This window comes from Charadrius vociferus, unplaced genomic scaffold (genome assembly GCF_000708025.1).
Source record: "Charadrius vociferus isolate BGI_N301 unplaced genomic scaffold, ASM70802v2 scaffold196, whole genome shotgun sequence".
NCBI classification, from domain to species: Eukaryota; Metazoa; Chordata; class Aves; order Charadriiformes; family Charadriidae; genus Charadrius; species Charadrius vociferus.
Window position 1 is genome coordinate 3,032,849 of NW_009648953.1, and position 13,133 is coordinate 3,045,981.

The window sequence follows — 13,133 nt, forward strand, 5'->3', positions numbered from 1 at the left end:
ATGCATGTACAAGAAAAATTGGTTTGGACAAAGTTGGAGTGAAGATCAATGAAAAGTAAGGGCAGATGTCTGTAATACCGCTGACTGCTGAGCTTGTGTCGTTTACTGTAGCAATGGTAGCGGTGCATAGACATTCAAATGCTTTGAGGAGAAATTTGTTTCCTGTTTGCATACGCTTGGATAGGAGACTGTGTAGCAGATAGCTGCATTTCTCCTATAGTACTGCCTCGTTTGCTTTTTTGGTACTGAAACGTCACTTCCTAAATGGTGGAAGTCAAAAGTGTCTGGTCTGTTCTATCGAGGTTCACAGGTCAGTCTCAGCTTCTTCCAGTGCCTGGGCTTTCTAGGATCTGTCAGTTGTTTCTTGTACTCTCTTGTTCCTCTCTCCTTGTTTGTATTGCTCCCACCTCTTGGGGCAAAGAACAGTTTGTTCATACAGGCTTTTAGTGTGGTGGGTTTCGTTTGCATTTTTAATGTAAATGCTACTATACGTTTATTTTGAAATGTAAACTTAAACTCACAGTGGAAGTTGGTAATGCGTTTTATGTTTTGGAGAAGTTTATTTCTTGCCTTAGAGCAACCCGTGGGAGCAATCTGTGTCCTGTAGAGGAGCATTTCATGTTTAATGTAGTGAGGTCGTTGCACCAGGGAGTGGAGCTATCGGTAACTAAAACAACTTCGGGCCTGTGGCGCCTCGACGATCTTCCCTTTGAAGAAAAGACACAGGACCTGAACTTGACTTGGCAGTCTACGGAAAAACAGTGCAGCTTATATATGCACGCAGTGACTGACGTTGCTGAAAGGAATTGTTGCGATGTTCTAAATAAGTGGAAATTTAGGTCCGCTGAAAATTGGCAGGCCCATGTTGTCTTGTAGAACGGTTCATATCTTTCTGACATCAGGACACCTATTACTAGCTTAATAGAATGAACTATAAAATTATTAGCATAAACTGTATATTTGTTAACAAGAGCAATATTGAGGAAGCTGGATTTTAAGACGGGAATTGCTGCTGGTCCCTCAAGTAACTGTGTGACTATTTCTGTGCCTGTCTGATTAGGTTTCCCTGTTACATGTGTTTCCTGCAGTGATTACTGCACTGTCTCATTTATTAATGAAGTAGGAAATATTAATAATTAAAAGCTTCCATTAGCTCAGTACACTTATAGCTAAAAAGCTTTCTGGCTGTCCCTTAAGTAGGGTGTCTAACAGCTTGACCTGTCTCAGTGTAGGAGCCTGAAGGGTGAGTTTATAGAAACTGCTTTAGCCACTGGACTGGAATTTCAGTAGTGGAGAAATTATTTTGTCCTCCCACTTGTGTGGGAGAACGTCTCTTCTGGTCATTCCTCGAGTTTGTCAGTACACAGCTCAGGTGGTAGTAGAGGGTGTTTGAGGAAAGGATTTGTGGGTCGCCAAAGAATTGATTCAGGAGATGAACCACAACTTCTTGGGCTACCTCCTTATCCAGCATGTAAATTCCTCTAGTTTGGGTCAAATTTGCCCTACTTTATGTTCTTGCCCAAGACTGTAAGACTGTGAATATGACTTCTTTCCCTCATACTTCAAATATGTGTCTTTCTCTTAAAGCTAAAGGGCGTAGCTCCTGCAAGGCTTTTTACGCCTCCAGTCTTCACAGCAGAACACTTAGATCTTTTTTCTTCTTAATTCAAATTGCAGAACAGGAAAAATTCCTGTCAACGATGAGGAGCAAACAAACGTGCCGTATATCTATGCTGTTGGAGATATACTGCAAGACAAGCTGGAACTCACACCAGTGGCAATCCAGGCAGGAAGATTGTTAGTTCAAAGGCTTTATGCTGGGGCAACCAGTAAGGTAAGGAACCAGTTGGCACAAAACACTGTCATTGCTCTACTTCTAAGTGCAGAGTGCAAGTCTCCTTGTTTATGGAAAACTCAGTAGGCTTTTAAGGATTAGCTTTGATGATGACTTTAATTTCCCCTTGTAAAGATATTACTGCAGATGTGTTCTGCTAAATGTGCAGAATGAAATTAATACCTTATGGATTAAGCCATAGTCTCCTTTTTTCCTATTAAGAGGTTTTATTTTCCTCTCAGAATATAATGATAATAAAATTAACTGAGATCATTTAACTTGTTTTTAACTCTACCGCCTTCCCTAAAAGTCAGCAATCATTCCCCTCCCATTAAATGCTTTAGCTCTGATTCATAGGCAGTTTACTAAACCTGCCTACAGTCCCCAAATAGAGTGTAATAGGGGTTTGCGATGCTCTTCTTTTTCAATGTCATTTCCGCTAATTTTTTCACTTCTCGTCCATATGTTTTCAATGTAATACATAGTTCTGCTTATAATTGAATGTGGACACAAAGAAAGATCAAATGTACCAATAAGTCAGAACATATTTGTACCTGAAAGTTGAATTCATCGGTTCCGTGTTTATGTTTCATACTCGTGCAATTGCAGGTTTCAGCCAACTTATGCTAGTCCGAATAGAAGTGGCATGGGTACTCATTAACGCCTTATCTTTAAACCAGGAGGAAAGGAGAGTGCCTTTAAAGAACTGTTATCCAAGCAGCATTGATGTGGGTGCTTGTCTCACCTCTATAACCACAGGGCATGAGCATAAGGGCTTTTCTCTTTTAGAGCCTGCTGTATTCATATCAAGTTCAGATGTCGGCCAGATTTAGCACTTGATTGAGCTGTTTATTTTAGGTTGGCAGGTATTGCAGTAACAGAATCCTGAATCAGTGTGCATAATGTCATTACATCAGCCAGGCAAAGTTTACGAAAACCATAGCTGGAGCCAGATATTTTTTTTCTTGCTGCAACACTATGGATATGTCTTAATTTACATTTTACGCCAGATAACTGTCTCTCAAGGTATGAAAATCCTTATGCTGCCAAAGAAAGCATCATCTCTTTCAGTGAATCCAAGAAACGAGTAACTACTTAGATGGGATCCTGGCTTACATTGCTGTTGTAATAAATCTGGAAAGGGTGATTGTATGAAATGTAATGAACTGTTACAGATATGTGGGGAAAGAATAGTAAGCAGCATCTTAGCTGATCCCCAATCGCAAAGGAAATTAATTAGAGTTGAAATCCGTAGAAATTAGAATTACTAGAAGTTAAATAGACCTGACCAGCCTACTAGTCTGCTGTGGCAGAATGACTAATTTGGTGGATATGGGTAGAGCAGTGGATGTTGTTTACTTTGATTCTAGTAAAGGCTTTTGACACTGTATCCCATAACATTCTCAAAGACAAACTGATGAAGTACAGGCTAGATAAGTGGACAGTGAGGTGGATTGAAAACTGGCGGAACTGCCAGGCTTAAAGAGCTGTGACCAGCATTACAAAGGCCAGCTGAAGGTGAGTCAATGGTGACATGCCACAGGGTTGGATACTCGGTCCAGTACTGTTTAACATCTTCGTTAATCATCTGGATGATGAGGCAGAGTGCACCCTCAGCAAGTTTGCAGGTGATACAAACCTGAGGAGAAGTGACTGATGCACCCGATGTTTGTGCTGTCACTCAGAGGGACCTCTTCAGGCTGGAGAAATGAGCTGACAGGAATCTCACGGAGTTCAGCAAGGAGACGTGCAAAGTCCTGCGCCTGGAGAGGTGTAACCCCATGCACCAGCACAGGCTGTGGACCCACCAGCTGGAAAGAAGATGTGCAGAGAAAGCCTTGGGGGGGGTTTGGAGGACAACTTGACCGTGAGCCAGCAATGTACCCTCATGGCAGAGAAGGCCAGTGACATCCCGGGCTGCATCCTGCAGATGCATCCTGGCAGAGCATTGCCAGCTGGTGGAGGGAAGGGACCTTTTCCCTTCTGCTTGGCTCTGGTGAGACAAGTTTGGGTTTTTTGTCCAGTCTTGGGCTCCCCAGTACAAGAAGGACAGGGCAAGTCCAGCAAAGGGCCATGACTATGATTAAGGACTGGAGCATCTGGCACATGAGGAGAGGCTGAGATAGCTGGGAAATTTTATACCTGGCAGAAGAGATGCCTTGGGGAGGGGCTCTTATATCAATGTGTATTTGTACCTGGTGGGAGACAGTAAAGAAGATGGAATCAAACTCTTTCCAGTGGTATAAAGTGCAAGGACAAGCAGCAATAGATTCAAACTGCAACACAGGAAAATTCCATTTAAACATAAGAAAAAACTTCTTTACAGTGAGGGTGGTCAGGCCCAGACATTGCCCAGTGGGAACCTCTAGAACACCGTAAAGCTCCGGTGAAGTCAGGGATCAGTGTTTGTCTCTGATGGTATATGATTAGGCACGCAGTATCAGCTCTAGTTCTAGCTGTCCCCCTAAACAACTGTAGTTCATGTCTGGTTCTTTGGCCGCAGTTGATAAAAAAGATTATGATTTTTGGATGTTGGTGGTGTCTTTGCAGCATCCCCAGCTAAAAATAGCATGCTTTGTAGACACAGCTGAACAGCTAACTTTTTATCTCCAGTTTGACCTGTGATCTGGTACATTTTTAAAGCAGGGCACTGAATTTACTCTTCCTTTTAATCTATGCATACTAATATCAGCGTGGTTTCAAACTGTCTTTCTGTTCTTGCTGTAGTTAACCAAAACTGTAGGTTAATTTAAAAAAAATCAACTTTCAGAATTATTAATAATCCAACTTTTCTTCCCGTCTTTCAGACTTATGAATTTTTACCCAATGTTCTGATTTTATTACTGATGTTGTGTTGTTTGGTGTGTTTTTTTAATGCCACACAGTGTGACTATGCGAATGTTCCAACCACTGTATTCACTCCTTTGGAGTATGGAGCCTGTGGGTATTCTGAAGAGACTGCGGTAGAGAAGTTTGGGGAGGAAAACATTGAGGTAAATGCCTTAGTTTCATCTGGATTTTACGTTCCCAATTTGTAAATTAAAATAATGTTAAGAGTCAATTAAAACACCACTCTGTGTTCTGATGTAAGGGCAGGAGGTGACCAGGTACATTTTTGTCTTCCTTGGCAGTTCCTAGACATGCTATAAAAATAGTCCCCAGTTCCGATAGCTCTAGTTGCAAATATGTTCTATTTTTGGCAAACAGGGCTTGAAGGTGGAATATTTTGTTTAAAAAAAAAAAAAGGATTTATTTTTGTCTGCAAATACTTCAGGATAAATTAAAGCTGGGTATGTGCTGGAAGCAATAAATTGGTTTTGATCTCAAAGGGGAGCTTTTTGTAGCTACAGTGTGGCAAATTCCTTGCCATGGTGATTCTTACTTTATAAAGCCAAATGTTATGCTCATTTTTCCTGTTTATTTTGACTATGCAAGGAGGTATGCGCCTAATTTTACTCACGTGAATGATCCCTTTTCATTCACTGGGATTGCTGGTCAAGAGTGAAATTAGACACATGTAAGCACTTAGTGCCTAAGGCTGTTCGTACAAAATACTGTACAGACCACAGTACAGAAAGCATGAAGGGAGGGAGTATGACAATAAACTGAACTTTTATGTCCTGTGAAGATTACCTGAGGAGTGTTATTTGGGAAAATAAGCAGATAAGTGGTGGCTTACAAAGTTGAGAGCTTGTCTCCCTCTTAGCTTTGTCAGTTATATTTTTTGGCTTGGACTGCGGAGAAAACAAATTATTATGACTTAAAATGGCAGTGTGTTAAGTGCTGTTAACCTGGCTACAGGACAGGGGTTTAAATTCTGTTTTCCCCACGAAGTTTGTATATACACAGCAAATTTTTGTTAGTGTGTCAAATTCTTGCTGTTACATGTGTGACACAGGACCCTTCTTTATGGAAAATGCACTTCAAAGCCATTTTTGAAAATTTGCATGCAGAAGCATTTGTATTGTGGCTAAATCCTAATTTAGTTTTATTCTGACCTCGCTATCGTGTCACCATATTGGCTTTTGCAAGCTTCAGTAGGATTATTGAGTTGCATCTGTCATTCAGACCTGTTAAATTTCAGTTTCAGATAGCGATGCTTATAAATGCTTTGTAACCCCATTAATATGGAAAAACGTTGAGCTTCTCTCCTAGCTTGTGAAGGGACGTATTTTTACTGGAGTTGTGATCAATTAAAAACTTCTTTCAAGTAGTAATCAATCTGAGGTTAGCTTGTCATGGGAGCTGTTAAGAGTTCTGGGTACAACTGTGCCTCAAAACACCCTGTTTTTTTCTGAGATATGTGCTATATGGGTGGGTAAGCAACCTTGTCTGCAGTTAGAAATCTGTCCAGTGATGTTGGCCAGGGCAGACAGAAGAATGTGGTTTTCTTGTGTTTTTTTTCAATGTACTTTCCATTTTGCAGTGGTACATAATCTAAGAGAGCATGCAAAAAGCATGCCCTCATCTCTCCTAAACCCAGGCTCTGAGACTATTTCTTCCCGTTTTCTGCTCTGAGAAATATTGTTGCCTTTATCCTGGGTAAACCCCGAGGCAATACAGTTGTCCATGAGGGAAGCTTGTATGTGTCTAGTTTAATGAGAGCATGGTGAACTGCATCCTGGAAGTGTAATACACGTATGGCTGCTTTTTTTTTTTTTTTTTTTTAAGTACTGGATGACACTGGTGCTTGTTTTGTAGAGGCTTCCTTCTTTGGCATTCATCAAGGGGTCTGAGTCTCACCCTCATCTCAAGTATTCCAAATTCTGCATGCGTGGGTGATTGCTAATGAAGAGTTATTAGCTAATGGTTCATCCTTGTGCTGTGTCACAATTGTTGAAAGTTTCTACATGCGTGATTTCCAAAAGCAATTGCAGTCAGTAGTAAAGCTCTGCCTTTGGAGGTAGACGGGCAAATTTAAGATAATACGGCAGTCTTTGGAAGATCATGCTCTCTGCTGTGAAATTACACAAGTGTTTTTTAATCTGTGTTGTATTTCTAGGTGTACCATAGTCATTTCTGGCCACTGGAATGGACTGTGCCATCCAGAGACAACAACAGATGCTATGCGAAGATAATTTGCAATATTCAAGATAATGTAAGCGCCTCTTTCCTTTCAGGGAAAACAGCGTCTATACCTTCATCATAGGGACAGCTGATACCACAGCTATAACTAGGTTATTTTTAACAAATTAAAATTAATTTAAATTTTTCTACCTTTGGAAATGTAATACATATGTTTTAGTGATACAATACTTTTGTTTATACAAAAATAGCCCTTAGTAAAACAGAAAATTCTGCCGTTGCTATTGGTATATTGTACTTCTTCTGTATATGTATAATAAGAAGTAGAGATTTCTAAGACTATTCATTAACTTTGAAAAGTGAGCGAATCAATGCATGTAAAAATGGTTAGAAGTTTTATAGGTTTATCTTACTCTCCCCTCCCCAAACTGGGACATTCTTTTCAGGGAGATTCTTCTCTCTGAAATTGAGGTTACTCAGAAACTGTCACAACTTGTGACCTCTGCAAATCCACATGTGTCTGTAAAACTCTTGAGCTCGTTCTAACAGGATTAACGTATCTTGCCTGCACAAATCTTATTTAGGGTGATAATGCCAGGATTATCCTTAGACTAGGATAAAATTTCCTGGCTATGAAAATACACAGTACCTGCTGGTGCACAGGCAAAATAACTAATCCGTTAAAAGAATTCATATCCCCCTCTCTGAATGATCATCATCTGTTTAATAAAAAAATAGTTGATTTTAATAATATGAATTATTATAAAGAATAGTATGCTGTTAAAATGTATTCCTGTTAAGATAGTGGCATAGAGTTATCAGTCCTTAAAATATTTTGGATCTATTTTACCTATTTTCTTTTATCATCAGATACAGATTTGTCTTCCTGCAGTCTTTCTAAGCATCACATCACTATTTTGTAAAATTTGCAAACCTGTCTGGTTTTGCCCATCTCCCCTTTCTGGAGGAGTTTGCACTAGTGTGGAAGCTATTTTAGAACCCATGGTTACATTTCTAATCCAAAGTTACTTAAGAAAATGAAAATGCTTAATGGTGTTTTAAAGCGCTTAATTAATTTGTTTCTGTGTCTTGTCCTGAAAATTTGGAACATGTTTAAACATCTAGGGGTAGAGTTGAAAGTTACCCTGGATGAAAAATAGTTCAGTAACTTTTTAAAACTGTAGTTACCTCAGTTTCATTACTATGGTTTTATTTTTACATATGTCCGTATTTTTAAAGGAAAATAGGGGTAATTCCATTTTAGTTATTGCCTAATTATAGCTTTTCTTATTTAAATAAACCCTGTGGTAAATCTCGGTCTTCAGGCTTACTGAAAGGAAAATAACCTTTCAGTGTAGTGAGTATCCACACTCCCTTATATGTGATATTTAGTGGGAGTAGCAGATAACTTTTGATACCCAACTGGGCTACATCTACGCTCAGCAAAGTCTGATTAATGCCCTGAAAGCCACCGAAGTCCACAGCAGTTGGCACTTGCTGGAGGAGACTCGCTTTTCTCAGAGAAGCAAGCTGTTCTTTAAGAGAAGCAGGTCAAGTCAGTGCTGCTTGTTCTGTTGAGTGTTTGCAGAGGATATATGTGCTGTTTGACGTATTGTGCAATTGAACAGTAGTATAGATGTGAGAAATGTGAAGTTAATAGTATTGTCCGTGTAACTGCATGTCTTTCGGTTTGCTTTGCCAGTCTCTAGGTATATTCTCTCCCAATGACAGCAAATGCTGCAACGAGAGTAGTCATCAGTTTAGTTACAATAGACTTCTTGCCACATCTGGTTAGCCAGAACTTTAGCTTGTGGCCCTTTCCAGTAAGCCACTATCAAACTGAAAGTTCTTCAGTAGATACGCAGCATAGGCCCTGATGTTGCAAACCTTTGTGCAAGGTGCTCATCTTTACTTAGCAAACAGTCTGTTGGAATGGGTGGAATAGCTTGCCGGAATAAAATTTAAATGCATACTTGCAACTTGGACATACACTATAATCAACTATAGACCATGGGGTGCGTTACATTCGCATGCTGTTGATGTAAACAGAGGACTTCTGCACAAAACTTTGTAAGGAAGCCGATTCTTGAGTTCCTGGGTGAATCTTTTCCTTTTCAGAGAGAGAACAAAATTATACCCACTATCTCCCATCTCCCATGTTGGTGCTAATGCTAGTTCACATTGTGTGGTTACATTAATTTGTGGCATGTTATGTGAACTGATGAAACTATATACTCTGAATAAGAAAATCTTACACGTTATCTAAAGAGAACTGAATGCATGACTCTGCTTGTGTTTGATTACCTTTGGTATTTAGGAGAGAGTCATTGGTTTCCATGTCCTTGGTCCAAATGCTGGAGAAGTCACGCAAGGGTTTGCAGCTGCTATGAAATGTGGGTTGACAAAAGAACAGCTGGACAACACCATAGGAATTCATCCCGTCTGTGCAGAGGTTTGTATATGAAGTCACCTCATATCTCAGCTTTCGTAGCATTCTGGGCTAAGGTGTTGGAAAGCTGAGTAGCAGAGCTCTATTAAAGAGGTCAGAACTTGGGGGAATGTAGGAGGGAGGGAAGGACAGGAAATTATTTGTTTTTAATAATCAGAAATCTAACATCTAGGTTTGATCTGGGCTTATTGGGGTTTTTTTAGTGTGTTAATCTGCTAAACGTTTATGGTCTCCCCTAATCCAGTGCTCCCTCTACCGGGAAGTACAGAATTTTCCTTCCGCTCAAAGATCCGTTTATAAAGGCTTCAAATACTGTATCTGCTAAAGTGGTTGTCAAAGCTATTTTTTTTTTTTTGGTGTGTACTCAAAATAGGCTTATAAACTGGTGCTACAGAAGGGGACCAGGTACATGACAGTTATTTCTATTAAATTCTACCCTTCTAAAGATCTCTTCTTTACTCTCAAGGACTTGACTTTTGAAGTGAAGTACACAAGGCCATACGACCATTTTTTTTTCTCGTGTTTGTCTTGTTGTTCCTCTTTAGTGAAGAGCTTAATTTTCTCTACTGGATGGGGGGACAGCTCCTCCCAGGTATAAATCAGAGATGCTCCCCTGATTTTAGTAGTATTAGGGCCAGTTATATGAGCTGAGGATCCCTGCAAAAACTGTCTAGTACTTTTCTAGGTCTTTGTGCAGAATCTGTGTTTTCACCTGCATGTGTTAGCTACAAAGTTTAATAGTGAGCACCAGGATGGTGGTCTGCAGAAGTGAAGTCCACCACTCTTGTTTTGTGTTTCCAAAGCGATACAGTATAAGCAATATAATATGAACTCCACTAATGGAATGGACTGCTAGCAACCTGAATCACCTACAAAGCATCTGCAGTAAAGATTCTGGGTTTTTTTTTCTGTAATGTCATCTAACGGTGTTCTTGGAAGCCCTTGAAGAGGGGTGGTAGGTCCTTATCTTGTCAAGGGCCCTGTGGAGGGAGAACTCTGAGTGAGGCATTCAAACCTGTGAACTCCAGCGGGATATTAACATATGCAGTGTGAAGAGAGGATGACAGTCATAATTTATTCTGGACATCTGAGCTGCTAAAATTGAAACTGAATAGAATGATGATTAGACATAATTTAGGGAGGTAATTTCAGATAATCATATTTGTTTGAGTGGGGGAGGAAGAAATTGGCTCAGGAGAAATACACTATTTAAAGGCTCCAGGGAACAGCAATCAATTTTAGTGCCAATCTTCAAAAGGTTTTTTTGTGCCTGTTACTTAATTTAATCTCTTCAGCAGTAAACAAGAATCAAAGTGCAAGATGGTACTCTTTGATTAAAAAAATGCTTAAAAATTGTTTGGAATTTGTGAGGACTGTGCATATCTGGATGAATGGAATGGTGGATAATATCGGCATTATTTTTATTTTACATCCATGTAAAAACTAAGGAAAACGAAGTCTGATCTGAGCAGGAGAGTGGCAGTGTTGCAAGGTCAAATACTGACATCATCACTGACATTAGCACTAATTTATTCCTCAGAGTCTCCTATGAAACATGGTATTACTCAACTTGAAGAAGACTGTAAGACTGAGGGTCCCATTTCTCACTGCTTGCAAATTAGAGCCAGATTTCACTTCTTTTATTTGAGCAGTGTTTTGTTCTGCAGAAAACATGAGTTCTGAATGGAATTTCTTGCAAGGCAAAGTACACATAAGTGTGACCACGGAGTTGGTGGGACCTCAGCCTTACAGAGGATTACCTGTCAGCCTAGACTGTACCACGCTGCTTGAAATACAGGCGTGTATAATTGAGAATCTGTGATGAAGAGAAAGTGTCTTCTGAAAGCTGGGATGATTCTTCGAGTTAGCTAATGATGGCTTTCCAGCCATTGCGTCTAAGGTTTTGTCTTCATTTGAATAACTAACAAATTCTGTCAAAAAAACCCTCATGTTTCTAATAATTATAAAATTACTCCCAGCTGGCTTACTGGAGCTGGGGAGTTGTGTGGTCCACACAGCCGTTGGAACTGGCTAGCACGCCCAGAGCTTGCAGTCAGGCCAAGAAGAAAGCAGATAAATTCTGGGCTTTTTAATCTTTGTCTTTCAAAGTGAAATAATAATAAATGAAGATTCCCATATGTCGTCAGTCTGTGGATCAGAAACCCTGTCTGAAGCCATGTACTATGGTTTAAATGTATTGCTGTTCCACCATATATATTGGACATGCGTTTGTCTTCCTGATTTGTGCGTAATGCTTTACATGCTTATAGAAGGCAGAAGAGGTATATCATTTATTGATGTTCTCTGAAGAGCTGCTAGCAGCCTTAATGCAGCCAAGCTTCTACTTAGAGAACTGTAGGGCTTTCAGATCCCCGTTACCTTTAGATACTTCAGTGTTATTTGCATAACTGAAACGTGTATATACTTTATTCTGTGCTAAGTTTATTCGTGCTGAGAGATGGCTTTGATGATAGCTAATTATTGCAACTTTGAACCATTTAGATGGAAGTGGGTTTGATTTCCTTTTTTCCTTTCTATATTATATGTATGCAAAACTATGCAGTTATTTGCATAGTAAAGTTCTAATATTAAACAAGGTTTTGTAGAATTTTTATTCTTGAATTTTGATACCTTTTAATTTTACAGTAATTATTCTCAAATATGTTGTTTTCTTTAATGTCACTTGAAAGCAGTAAGGATTGGACTTTTTCAAACTAAATTTACTAAATGTTCCCTAGCTATTGTCCAGAGGATACAGATCCCAGACATGATACCTACATCAGCAATCGGTTCCACATTTCTGTAATATTTAGAAAGGTACAGAAGCAAAATTTATGTTCTCTCCAAATACTGTAGCCTTGGGTTAACTTCACTTTCCCAACAAAGACGTTATCTTTGAGCCATAAAGACACTTACTCATTAGGTGTACAGACTGGAGTTTATTATTGTTGAGCTCGTTCCCACTGTAAAAACTTAGGAGCATTAAGACAAAAAGCAGTACAAAGCCACGTGACTGCCTTAATTCTTTATTTTCCACTGTAGAAGGAAGACCATAAGGTAAATGAAGGTATTTGTATGCGTGGGTGCTATTTAGCGGCAAGGATTTTAAATGTATGTTTTTTCATTATTATTTTATTACTTTAAGAAGTGGCTGTGGTTTTGAGCATTATGCCCATGTTGATGTTCTAGAAGAGAAAATTCGTTATAGCCGTGCTAAGTGTTGTCTCTCTTTCTCTAAAGGTATTCACCACTCTGTCCGTGACAAAGCGTTCTGGTGAAAATACCCTTCAGGCTGGATGCTGAGGTTAAAGACCCCCATTCTTGTTATTGCCAGAGACTGACTTTCATCGCAATGGCTAACTTGCGCAATTCAGAAGAAAGGTTTTGGGATAAGTCATCCTCAGTCACCTGCGGAAACGCGTAGATCTTAACCGGAACATTCCCCCATCCGAAGGAGAAGACCACTGTGGGAGTTGGCCACTTGCGATGGTTGACTGGCAATTAGCAATGCAATGGGAATATCGACCGTCGAGCTGTTGCTTAGCAGGGCATTTAACGAATGCTTTCATGAAGTCATAGCCTAAAGCCTGCATTGTCTGGTGGGCAGTGATGGAAGAACTGCTAGCACGGCTGGACAACAGCTGTTTTGGTTTGGTTTTATTCCTCTCTAGTTTCTTACCTGAAAAAAGAACTTCTGAACTGAAGAATATTACCACGAGTTCAGACAATTGTATGGTGCCCCTGTGTACTAGGTTATAACACAGCAGTTGCAAGGTCTCCTCATGAGCATGCATTTTACCAGCTCACATGCCTGTGGAGGGGAAA

The 13,133-nt window shown here is 39.8% G+C and overlaps 1 protein-coding gene across 1 annotated transcript in view; it reads left to right on the top strand.

Annotated features, from left to right (window-relative positions):
* Positions 1-12,929, top strand: part of TXNRD1 (thioredoxin reductase 1) — a 26,938-nt gene extending 14,009 nt beyond the window's left edge. Inside the window, exons 9-14 of the mRNA XM_009887422.1 lie at positions 1-55; positions 1,678-1,834; positions 4,720-4,827; positions 6,837-6,932; positions 9,177-9,311; positions 12,549-12,929. Coding sequence (XP_009885724.1) covers positions 1-55; positions 1,678-1,834; positions 4,720-4,827; positions 6,837-6,932; positions 9,177-9,311; positions 12,549-12,611 — 614 coding nt within the window. The 3' untranslated portion in view covers positions 12,612-12,929. The remainder of the gene's footprint in view (positions 56-1,677; positions 1,835-4,719; positions 4,828-6,836; positions 6,933-9,176; positions 9,312-12,548) is intronic.
* The last annotated feature ends 204 nt before the right edge of the window (positions 12,930-13,133 follow it).